This window comes from Pan troglodytes, chromosome 15 (genome assembly GCF_028858775.2).
Source record: "Pan troglodytes isolate AG18354 chromosome 15, NHGRI_mPanTro3-v2.0_pri, whole genome shotgun sequence".
Taxonomy (NCBI): domain Eukaryota; kingdom Metazoa; phylum Chordata; class Mammalia; order Primates; family Hominidae; genus Pan; species Pan troglodytes.
The window spans coordinates 19,699,239-19,711,333 of NC_072413.2; the positions used below are offsets into that span (position 1 = coordinate 19,699,239).

Genomic DNA, 12,095 nt, shown 5'->3' on the forward strand with positions numbered 1-12,095 from the left:
TATGTTCATCTCCAAGTAACATAACACCAGAATTTAGCTAACTAAATCAATGTTATTATGTCATATAGTTTCTGTTAAAAATGATACTATTACAATTATCAAAAGATACAGATACTTATTGCACTGTTTTCATAAAAATTGAAATATGAGATTGGAGTTGAGAAATATTTGGCATGGTATTTTTAAGCCTATTGCTGGAGCAAATTATAGCATTTGCTCAAAACTTCCTAAGAGTATTCTTCTAGCATGTGTGAGGTGATGAGATATAACAAAGTTGTTGCAGGTATTCTCAGATGGCCTTAAATATTTGGCCCTATTCACCACTGTGAGTGGGCTGCATGTGAAGCCAGGTGAATGTCTGTGCTTAAGAATCACCACTAAGACAGAGTTCCAAACGAAACCACCCAGCTGTGCCTCACCAGAGGAGTCCGCCAGAAACACACACAGAACTTCTGGAGTTAACATGTCACTTGTCTAGGTACAAACGGAGTCATCATAAAAAAGCAGTCAAATAGCTTAGAAAGTGAAGGCAGCTTTGGAAGGTGGCAACTAATTTAAAGCTAGGGATTAATTTGAACCTTGAGAAAATTAAGGCTCAAGGGCCAGGCGCGGTGGCTCACGCCTGTAATCCCAGCACTTTGGGAGGCGGAGGCAGGTGGATGACCTGAGGTCAGGAGTTCGAGACCAGCCTGGCCAACATGGAGAAACCCCATCTCTATTAAAAATACAAAAATTAGCCGGGCGTGGTGGCTCATGCCTGTAATCCCAGCTACTCAGGAGGCTGAGGCAGGAGAATTGCTTGAACCCGGTAGGCAGAGGTTGCAGTGAGCCTAGCACTATTGCACTCCAGCCTGGGCAACAGAGCGAGACTGTCTCAATAAATAAATAAATAAATACAAGAAAAGAAAATTAAGGCTCAAATGATGAACTACAATTGCCCAGAATGGAAACCCTACCTACCAGGGAAATTATACTTCCAGAGAAATGCTAGGGTGAAAAACAAGGTTAACGAACAGTACAAAGCTAATAAGCTATTAATCAAAGTCATTCTTTGTGACATCTGTTAGAGAATGCTAGGGTTGCTGGTGTCTGGAGACCACTCGTGCTGAGTGATATGACCATTCCCAGAGGTACTTTCCTTTTGCCCCAGAATCAGGGAATCCTGAGTGCAGCCCATGAGGCCCTCCTCAAGCAAGTGAATGAGCTTAGGGCAGAGCTGAAGGAAGAAAGCAAGAAGGCTGTGAGCTTGAAGAGCCAACTGGAAGATGTGTCTATCTTGCAGATGACTCTGAAGGAGGTAAATAATAATAGTTGAAAGATACCATCTACATTTCAACTTCAGGGATGTTAGAATGTGTATCTTAGCAACAATATGAGTATTGCATTTTTTCAAATGACAAAAACGAAGCTCCGAGTAGTTAAATCATTTGCTTAAGATTACACCATTAGAGGGAAAGCTTGGATTTGTACTTATGTCTGTTTTCCAAAGTCCTTGCTCTTTCATAATGTTTTGCTGCTTCCCTAGCAGTAGAAACCCAGAAACAGTGAAGACTTATTTTGGAAAATCCTCATTAATTCCAATACAAGTTTCTAGCCGACCTTCAATTGGTTCAAGTCTTTCTAGTTGGATGGCTTCTCAAACACTGGAGATGGCGATAGAAAGCCTCTCACCCACGCCCCTCCCTGCCATGGACAGGGGAAATCCTGTGCAGGGGAATAGATTTTAACATTTTATCTCAAGGGCTACTATCACTCTTAGTTTCAGGAGAGAGTTGAAGATTTGGAAAAAGAACGAAAATTGCTGAATGACAATTATGACAAACTCTTAGAAAGGTGAGTACCACATTTGGGTGCCAGAGCAGTGTTACTATGAAAGACATTATAGAAAGTTCATTCCTAATACCTAGCATTAATAAATATATGGGAAAATTGGTACTCAATATTGTTAGTGAGAATATTAATCGGCAGTCTTTTGGAAGGGAATTTGACACTATTAAAATGTTAAATGTGCATATCCTCTTTCTTTTTTTTTTTTTGAGATGGAGTCTCGCTCTGCTGCCCAGGCTGGAGTGCAGTGGTGCGATCTTGGCTCACTGCAACCTCTGCCTCCCGGGTTCAAACGATTCTCCTGACTCTTCTTCCTTTTTTTTTTTTTAACCAGCAATTCCTTTTTTCTTTTTTTGAGACGTAGTTTCTCTCTGTCACCCAGGCTGGAAAACAGTGGCATTCTAGGCTTACTGCAGCCCCAGTCTCCCAGGCTCAAGCAATCCTCCCACCTCAGCCTCCCCAGTGGCTGGGACTACAGGTGTGCGCTGCCACACCTGGCTAATTTTTTTCTATTTTTTTGTAGAGACAGGGTTTTGTCAGGTTGCCCAGGCTGATCTCAAACTCCTGGGCTCAAGTCATCTGCCTGCATCAGCCTCCTAAAATGCTGCGATTACAAGCACGAGCCACCATGTCTGGCCCCCAAATATTTTGGGGGGCTGGGGGGAATCAAAATGAAAAAATTCTCTTGTGTATGTGCAAATATATGTATATAATAAGAATGTTGCTGGGTGCAGCAGCTCACACCTGTAATCCTAACACTTAGGGAGGCAGAGGTGGGAGGATAACTTGAGCCTAGAAGTTCGAGACCTGTCTGGGCAACATAGTGAGACCCTGTTCTCCACAAAAAGAATGTGAATTACTGACCTGATAGTAATAGCAAAAAAACCAAAAACAAATAAACAAATAAAAAGGAAACCACTGATAAGAGATTGATCACATAAAGCATGTTGCATCCTCACAATGAAGTGCTATGCAGCTGTTAAAAATGAGATAGATGGCCAGGCGCGGTGGCTCATGCCTGTAATCCCAGCACTTTGGGATGCCGAGGCGGCCAGATCACGAGGTCAGGAGTTAGAGACCAGCCTGACCAACGTGATGAAGCCCCGTGTCTCCTAAAAATACAAAAATTAGCCAGGCATAGTAGCACGCACCTGTAATCCCAGCTACTCAGACGGCTGAGGCAGGAGAGTCGCTTGAACCCGGGAGGCGGAGGTTGCAGTGAGCTGAGATTGCGCCACTGGACTTCAGCCTGGGAGACAGAGAGAGACTTCCTCTCAAAAAAAAAAAAAAAAAAAAAAAAGATACATTGTAAAAAGAAAAAGCAAGCTGAAAATGAATATGTTAACTCTGACACGGTTTATGTTATGTATCTTTATGATTCCACAAACCTTTAATGAGATAAGAGGATTAGAATAAGGCAAAGGGGCACCTTCACTTTTATTCTTTTTTTTTTTTTTCTCTTGAGATGGGGTTTCACTCTGTTACCCAGGCTGGAGTACAGTGGTGTCATCTCAGCTCACTGCGACCTCCACCTCTCAGGCTCAAGCAATCTTCCCACCTCAGCCTCCCAAGGAGCTGGGACCACAGGTGCACACCACCATGCCTGGCTAATTTTTGTATTTTTTGTAGAGATGGCGTTTTGCCATGTTGCCCAGGCTGGTCTTGAACTCCCAGGCTCAAGTGATTGTCCTACCTCAGCCTCCCGAGTAGCTGGGACCACAGCCACACGCCACCACACCCGGCTAATAGTTTCTATATTGTGCAGAGACAGGGTTTTGCCAGATTGCCTAGGCTGGTCTCAAACTCCTGGGCTCAAGTGATCTACCTGCCTTGGCCTCCCAAAGTGTTGGGATTACAGGCATGAGCCACCGACCCTGGCCTATTCTATATGCTGATATATTATTCTAATTTTTCACAATGAGCGTGTATTCATGCATTAATTTTATAATTAAAAAGAACTGGAAGTGGCCTGGCATGGTGGCTCATTCCTGTAATCCCAGCACTTTGGGAGGCTGAGGCAGGAGGATCGCTGGAGCTCAGGAGTTCACGACCAGCCTGTGCAACGTGATGAAACCCCTTCTCCACAAATTATTTTAAAAATTAGCCAGCCAGGCGCAGAGAATCACTTGAACCCAGGAGGCAGAGGTTGGGATGAGCCGAGATCAGGCCATTACACTCCAGCCTGGGCAACAAGAGCAAAACTCTGTCTCAAAAAAAAAAAATTAGCCAGGCAGCTGGGCGCAGTGGCTCATGCCTCTACTTCTAGCACTTTGGGAGGCCAAGGCAGGCAGATTGCCTGAGCACAGGAGTGCGAGACCAGCCTAAGCAACATGGCAAAACACTGTCTCTACTAAAAATACAAAAAATTAGCTGGGCGTGGTGGCAGGGGCCTGTAATCCCAGATACTTGGGAAGCTGAGGCAGGGCGAATTGCTTGGACCCGGGAGGTGGAGGTTGCAGTGAGCTGAGATTGCACCACTGCACTCCAGCCTGAGCAACAGAGCAAGACTCTGTCTCAAAAAAAAAAATTGGCTGGGCATGATGGCATGCATCTGTATTCCCAGATACTCAGAAGGCTGAGGCAGGAGGATTGCTTGAGCCTAGGAGGTCAAGGCTGCATTGAGCTGTGTGCAGTGCAGTGCAGTGAGAAAGTGAGACTCTCAAACAAAAAAAAAACCTGTAAGTAAAAGAAAATAGTTTTTAAAACTTAAAAGTGCCAGGCCGTGCGCGGTGGCTCATGCCTGTAATCCCAGCACTTTGGGAGGCCGAGGCGGGTGGATCACGAGGTCAGGAGATCGAGACCATCCTGGCTAACACGGTGAAACCCCGTCTCTACTAAAAATACAAAAAATTAGCCAGGCGTGGTGGCAGGTGCCTGTAGTCCCAGCTACTCGGGAGGCTGAGGCAGGACAATGTCGTGAATCCAGGAGGCGGAGCTTGCAGTGAGCCGAGATCGCGCCACTGCACTCCAGCCTGGGCGACAGAGCCAGACTCCGTCTCAAAAAAAAAAAAAAACAAAAAACTTAAAAGTACCTTTTGATCTAGTAAAAGGCAGCAGGGGGTAGATTGAGGAGGTCTTACGGGAGCATCTGGGAACAACTGATGTTCTTCAGCTCAGTGAAATAAAGCAGTGTGGGGAGTATCCACTTTGATAGACATTACTCTGTGATAGACATTACTATTTGCCTCTCCCCTTCATCACTCAAAATACTATTTTCTTGAGTCCTTACATGATATATGGTCAGGAAATGCCAAGAAATGTTAATACTTGCCTAAGTAGGTTATTTTTATTATATATATATATTTTTTGAGGCAGAGTCTCACTCTGTTGCCCAGGGTAGAGTGCACTGGTGTGATCTCGGCTCACTGCAGCCTCTGCCTCCTAGGTTCAAGCGATTCTCCTTCCTCAGCCTCCCAAGTAGCTGGGACCACAGGTGTGTGCCACCATGCCTGGCTAATTTTTGTGGTTTTATTTATTTATTTATTTTTTTGAGACAAAGTCTCACTCTGTTGCCCAGGCTGAGAGTGCAGTGGCGCAGTCTCGGCTCACTGCAACCCCTGCCTCCCCATGTTTAAGCTATTCTGCCTCAGCCTCCCGAGTAGCTGGGATTACAGGTGCCTGCCACCACACCTGGTTAATTTTTTGTATTTTTAGTAGAGACGGGGTTTCACCACGTTGGGCAGGCTGATCTCCAACTCCTGACCTCAAGATCTGCCTGCCTCAGCCTCCCAAAGCACTGGAATTACAGGTGTGAGCCACCGCGCCCAGCCAATTTTTGTATTTTTAATGGAGATGGGGTTTCACCATGTTGGCCAGGCTGGCCTCGAACCCCTGACCTCAGATAATCTGCCCACCTTGGCCTCCCAAAGTGCTGGGATTACAGGTGGGAACCATCCAGCCTGGCCAGTAAGTTATTTATTTATTTTTTGAGACGGAGTCTCACACTGTTACCCGGGCTGGTGTGCAGTGGCACGATCTCAGCTCGCTGCAGCGTCCGCCTCCTGGGTTCAAGCAATTCTCCAGCCTCAACCTCCCAAGTAGCTAGGATTACAGGCACCTGCCACCACACCTGGCTAACTTTTTGTATTTTTAGTAGAGACAGGGTTTCACTATGTTGGCCAGGCTGGTCTCGAAGTCCTGACCTCATGATCTGCCCTCCTCGGCCTCCCAAAGTGCTGCGATTGCAGGCGTGAGCCACTGTGCCCAGCCTGGTAAATTATTTTTAAACCACATTTACTAAAATGATAAATAAGAAATAAGACATAAAAAGAAATAATTGTTTGATTATTAGTGTCATTTCATTTGTATGAATGACCAAGAACTAGCCATGTGGCTGGGCATGGTGGCTCACACCTATAATCCCAACACTTTGGGAGGCCGAGGCAGGCAGATCACCTGAGGTCAGGAATTCAAGACCAGCACAGCCAACATTGTAAAACCCCGTCTCTATTAAAAATACAAAAATTAGCTGGGCCTGGTGGTGGGTTACTTTAATTCCAGCTACTCAGGAGGCTGAGGCAGGAGAATCGCTTGAACCTGGGAGGCGGAGGTTGCAGTGAGCCAAGACTGCACCCCTGCACTCCAAGCTGGGTGACAGCTCGAGATTCTGTCTCAAAAAAAGAAAAGAAAAGAAAAAAAAAGGAACCAGCCATGTGTATTTTATACTCAAAATGGGTCTGCTCTGACAGCTTGATACAATAGGGTGGAGGATACAGTTGTTGAAAAGTTTAATTCCCGCCCTTCAGCATAGTAATTTATAATCTAGGTCAAAGACAAATATTCTCTAAACTCACCGTTGGTGAAGGTAGATGGAGGCATGGGGTTTGAGAAAAGGAAGATTTTGTTCCTCATTTCTAATCCGGCAGGCCTGAGAAGGTCTTGGTACATAGTTCCCTGACTAAAGAAAGCCATCATGGTGGAGAAGTTCCTTGGGAAATGGATATGACTTGGGGTGTTTGCTCAGTCAGATATCTGAGACCTAAACAGAAATGGTACTGAGCAATAACTCAGTAGGACTCAAAAGTTCCAAGGCAGTTGGTAAATGACAGTTATGAATAAAGCAAGGGCAGAAAAAAACATGTAGGGGAGAGAATGAGGAACTAGGTCCAGGAGATGCTGAAACTGGATAATAAAGACGTCATATCACACCCCTTGGGGTATCCATCTGAGAGCTTGCTTTCCGTTGCCAGCATGCTGGACAGCAGTGACAGCTCCAGTCAGCCCCACTGGAGCAACGAGCTCATAGTGGAACAGCTACAGCAGCAAGTCTCTCAGCTGCAGGATCAGCTGGATGCTGAGCTGGAGGACAAGAGAAAAGTTTTACTTGAGCTGTCCTGGGAGAAAGGTAGGCTGGACCTTGAAGAGCTCTCTCAAATGTGGCATCCTCTACCTCTGGTTTGGGAGAAGATAACTTGAGCCATCATTTCTTCAATCCCCTCACTTGATCCTATTATTTTGTGGATTGTAGGTAACTAGAATGAGAACACTAGCAATAGATCAGATCTACAATCAGGAAAACATGACACTTACCTACCTCTCATGTATACTTTTTCCTATATAATGTCTTTCCATTTGAGAAGATGCTAGTTTTTGTTTGTTTGTTTGTTTGTTTTTGAGGTGGAGTTTCGCTCTTGTTGCTCAGGCTCAGTGCAATGGCGCGATTTCAGCTCACTGCAACCTTCACCTCCCAGGTACAAGCGAGTCTCCTATCTCAGCCTCCCAAGTAGCTTGGACTACAAGCATGCACTACCACGCCTGGCTATTTTTTTTTTTTTTTTTTTTTGTATTTAGTAGAGATGGGGTTTTACCGTGTTAGTTAGGCTGGTCGTGAACTCCTGACCTCAGATGATCCACCAGCCTCAGCTTCCCAAAGTGCTGGGATTACAGGCGTGCGCCACTGTGCCCGGCCTGCCAGTTTTTAATTTATTATGTTTTTTAAACGTTCAGTTTATTGAAAGTTTTTTGTTTTGTTTTGTTTTGTTTCTGAGAGAGTCTCACTCTGTCACCCAGGCTGGAGTACAGTGATGCGATCTGGGCTCACTGCAACCTCTGCCTCCCAGGTTCAAGAGATTCTCCTGCCTCAGCCTCCCGAGTTGCTGGGATTGCAGGTGCCAACCACCATACCCAGCTAATTTTTTGTATGTTTTAGTAGAGACGAGGGTTCACTATGTTGGCCAGGCTGGTCTCAAACTGACCTCAAGTGATCCACCCGCCTCAGCCTCCCAAAGTGCTGGGATTACAGGTGAAAGCCACTACACCTGGCTGAAAGTATTGAAAGTGAATTTCTTTGTCTTTTACCCTTCTCATCATTTTAGAGGTAACTGGAATACTTTTTTTTTTTTTTTTTTTTTGCCATCCAATTCTTGAAATTGAGTAGAAAATTACTATTCTTGGTTACCACTGCCAGTTCACCCCCGTCTTAACTCTTGGATCTCAGGAGATAGGTATTTGGAACATTTTTAAATACTGTCAAAAAGACCTTCATCTTACTACTTTTTCCTAGCCTGGACCTTAATATTTAGTCTTATCAAATTTATATCTCATCAAGTTTTAGTGTATTCAAATAGGGAACCGAAGGAAAAGAAATATGTGAAATCAAGAAAAATAGAGGCAAGAACCATGTTTAGGAGCACATGCCAATTAGTATGTTTGAAGCACAAATGAAGTCTTGTAAGGACCTTCAGGGCAATCTAATTTAATCCCTTCTCTAATGCATGATGGAAATGATCTGCTCACTAAACACCGATTACCTTTGTTCCCTGAAAAACACACACACAGCCTGGTGTGGTGGCTCATGCCTGTAATCCCAGCACATTGGGAGGCCGAGGCCAGCAGATCACATGAGGCCAGGAGTTTGAGACCAGCCTGGCCAACATGGTGAAACCCCATCTTTACTAAAAACACGAAAATTAGCCAGTCGTAGTGTCGTGCGCCTGTAATACCAGCTACTCAGGAGGCTGAGGCACAAGAATCATTGAACCCCGGAGGCATAGGTTGCAGGGAGCCAAGATCGCACCACTGCACTCCATCCTGAGTGATGGAGTAAGACTGTCTAAAGAGAAAAAGAAACACACACACACATTGGAACACAGAAATGCCCATCCTCCATCCAGGCCAGGGTGGGTGAAGATGGGTGCCGCAGAGAGCTAATAACCTAGAAGTCAGAATGGAGTTGGGGTGGAGTTGGTGAGATACTGGTTTCGATGCTGCTGTCAAAAAGTTTGGATTACCCTAGTCAAGTGATTCCCTTTCTGTTTTGTGTTGTTATTGTTATTCCACTTTCCACTCTACCATTCTGCAGGTGTCTTTTGTTTTGTTTTCGGAGTGCAAGTAGTGTCACCTCAGTTTACTGAGTCAATAAGCTAGAGGCCTCCTCTGTAGAAATAATAGAGAATTGCTTCTCAAATTTATAACATTAATTAAACCTTAGTGGGAAGATTAAATTCACACTTGATCCAACTCTGACCATGGTGATAAATAACTACAGAATTTCACATTTCTGGATTATTTTTCCCCAGCCCAAAATGAGGATCTGAAGCTTGAAGTCACCAACATACTTCAGAAGCATAAACAGGAAGTAGAGCTCCTCCAAAATGCAGCCACAATTTCCCAACCTCCTGACAGGCAATCTGAACCAGCCACTCACCCAGCTGTATTGCAAGAGAACACTCAGATCGAGGTAAGAGCCTCTTTAAACAAACTAGTCCACTCTGCAGAAAGATCTCTGGCAAATATCTCTAGGGAAGATGATGAGATTAGAAAACTAACTAAATAATATTTTGTCCTGACTGAGGACACTCTTTTTTTTTTTTTTTTTTTTGAGACGGAGTCTCGCTGTTGCCCAGGCTGGAGTACAGTGGCGCGATCTCGGCTCACTGCAAGCTCCGCCTCCCGGGTTCACGCCGTTCTCCTGCCTCAGCCTCCCGAGTAGCTGGGACTACAGGCGCCCGCCACCCCGCCCGGTTAATTTTTTTGTATTTTTAGTAGAGACGGGGTTTCACCGTGTTAGCCAGGATGGTCTCCATCTCCTGACCTCGTGATCCGCCCACCTCGGCCTCCCAACGTGCTGGGATTACAGGCGTGAGCCACCACGCCCGGCCCACTCTTTTTTTTTTTTTTTTTTTGAGTTGGAGTTTTGCTCTTGTTTCCCAGGCTGGAGTGCAATGGCGGGATCTCGGCTCACTACAGTCTTTGCCTCCCGGGTTTAAGCAATTCTCCTTCCTCAACCTCCCGAGTAGCTGGGATTACAGGTGCTTGCCACCACAGCCGGCTAATTTTTTGTATTTTTGGTAGAGACAGGGTTTCGCCATTTTGGCCAGGCTGGTCTCGAACTCCTGACCTCTGGTGATCCGCCCAACTCAGCCTCCCAAAGTGCTGGGATTACAGGCACGTGCCACTGTGCCCTGCTTGAGGACACTTTTTGGAAAACTATGAGAAGGCTGAGCGTAGAGAACTTCATGAGCTCCACCCATTTCTTCCACTCTTTGCAGCTCATAAAATTTAGAATCTTTTTCAGATGAGGACTTGAAAAGATCTGTGGAAGAGCAAACAGCCATTAGTGGCTGTATCATCTCCCTTCACTGCTGCTACTGAACATGAGAACTAGGGGAAAGAGCACTTGTGAAGTCATACAGGTCCTTGTTTACATTTTGGAGTAGTTTCTGCTGCTGGCATTTTACTACTACCAACAACTGTTTTATGTTTTATCGTTATTACTTTACCTGTCATATTTATACTCCCTTTTACCAATGCGTTTCCCTCTACAGCCAAGTGAACCCAAAAACCAAGAAGAAAAGAAACTGTCCCAGGTGCTAAATGAGTTGCAAGTATCACACGCAGAGACCACATTGGAACTAGAAAAGACCAGGGACATGCTTATTCTGCAGCGCAAAATCAACGTGTGTTATCAGGTGCAAGGAAAGATGGTACAGGAAGGGGATGGATAATAGGAACGTGGGAACCACTCACAGGACTGGGAATGAAGCAAGACCTAAGTTTCCAGGGCTGATGCCAGGTGATGAGCTATCCTGAGCAAACACACAATGGCTGTCCTTTGAAGAACTTGAGGACTCACACATGCCCACGGCACCTTGGCACTAGGAGCCAGTGATGGGGCCAGCCCATGCCAATGGCAAGCGTAAGGCTTCTGGGTTCAAATTTTGCCAGTCCTAGGAACCACCCTACCTCAATGATAGCACAACTAGTCTTGGAGGGGTCTGCAAGGAAATCAAACCTTCTTCTAGTGGGTGAACCTGCCCAGCTAAGGATAGCAGTCTTCTTGACCTAGCCAGTGCCACATTTTTTATGCTCTTTGGTTTTAGGCCACTGAGATAGAAAAGTTCAGACATTATTTTGTTTCAGGAGGAACTGGAGGCAATGATGACAAAAGCTGACAATGATAATAGAGATCACAAAGAAAAGCTGGAGAGGTTGACTCGACTACTAGACCTTAAGAATAACCGTATCAAGCAGCTGGAAGGTATTTTAAGAAGCCATGACCTTCCAACATCTGGCAAGTCTTAGTCCTTTGTTCTCCTCACTTCGGGACCCTTCCACAGCTAACGCCTGTGTTCCACTCTGTGTACTTGTCAAGAAGGGTGCCTCTCATATCCTTAGCATATGACTTATCCCTCTTGTTCTTTATCCTATCATTTTTGTTGTTTTTTTTTTTTTGCTTGTTTGTTTTTGAGATGGAGTCTTGCTCTGTCACTCAGGCTGGAGTGCAGTGGTGCGATCTTGGCTCACTGCAACCTCTGCCTTCCAGGTTCAAGCGATTCTCCTGCCTCAGCCTCCCAAGTAGCTGGGATGACAGATGTCCACCACCATGCCTGGCTAATTTTTTGTATTTTTAGTAGAGATGGGGTTTCACAATGTTGGCCAGGTTGGTCTGGAACTTCTGACCTCAGGTGATCCACCTGCCTCGGCCTCCCAAAGTGATGGGATTACAGGTGCGAGCCACTGCGCCCGGCCCATCTTTGTTGTTTTAATACATGTTAGCAGCTTCTTTCCCTCCATCATGTTTTTCTGATTTCTCTGTAGAGTTTCAAGTGGGCCCAGCAATTGCTTCCAGGGGCTTAATTCTGTTGTGAGAATGAGTGTCACTGTTGGCTCTCAGGGTGGTGGTGTAACACACAATCTCTCTCTCTCTCTCATTCTTTCTCTCTTGCTCCTCTCCCCTGTCCCTCTCTCCTAGTCACTGTTTCCTCAAAGCAGTTTTAGACAGATAATAGAACTTCATCACTCATCTCCTGTTATTCTTGTCAGTGATT

At 45.4% G+C, this 12,095-nt stretch overlaps 1 protein-coding gene across 7 annotated transcripts in view; it reads left to right on the plus strand.

The window, feature by feature from the left end:
* RPGRIP1 (RPGR interacting protein 1) overlaps nt 1–12,095 on the plus strand; it is a 63,157-nt gene that overhangs the window by 22,541 nt on the left and 28,521 nt on the right. For 2 of the 7 annotated variants that reach the window (XM_016925847.3, XM_054665913.2), the window contains exons 1-4: nt 6,801–7,171; nt 9,345–9,505; nt 10,593–10,736; nt 11,188–11,338. In XM_016925847.3, coding sequence (XP_016781336.3) covers nt 6,940–7,171; nt 9,345–9,505; nt 10,593–10,736; nt 11,188–11,338 — 688 coding nt within the window. In that variant the 5' untranslated portion in view covers nt 6,801–6,939. Of the gene's footprint in view, nt 1–1,150; nt 1,298–1,759; nt 1,834–6,712; nt 7,172–9,344; nt 9,506–10,592; nt 10,737–11,187; nt 11,339–12,095 lie in introns of those variants that run through there. The other 5 variants (XM_054665910.2, XM_063793192.1, XM_063793193.1 and 2 more) reach the window with 5 other exon arrangements.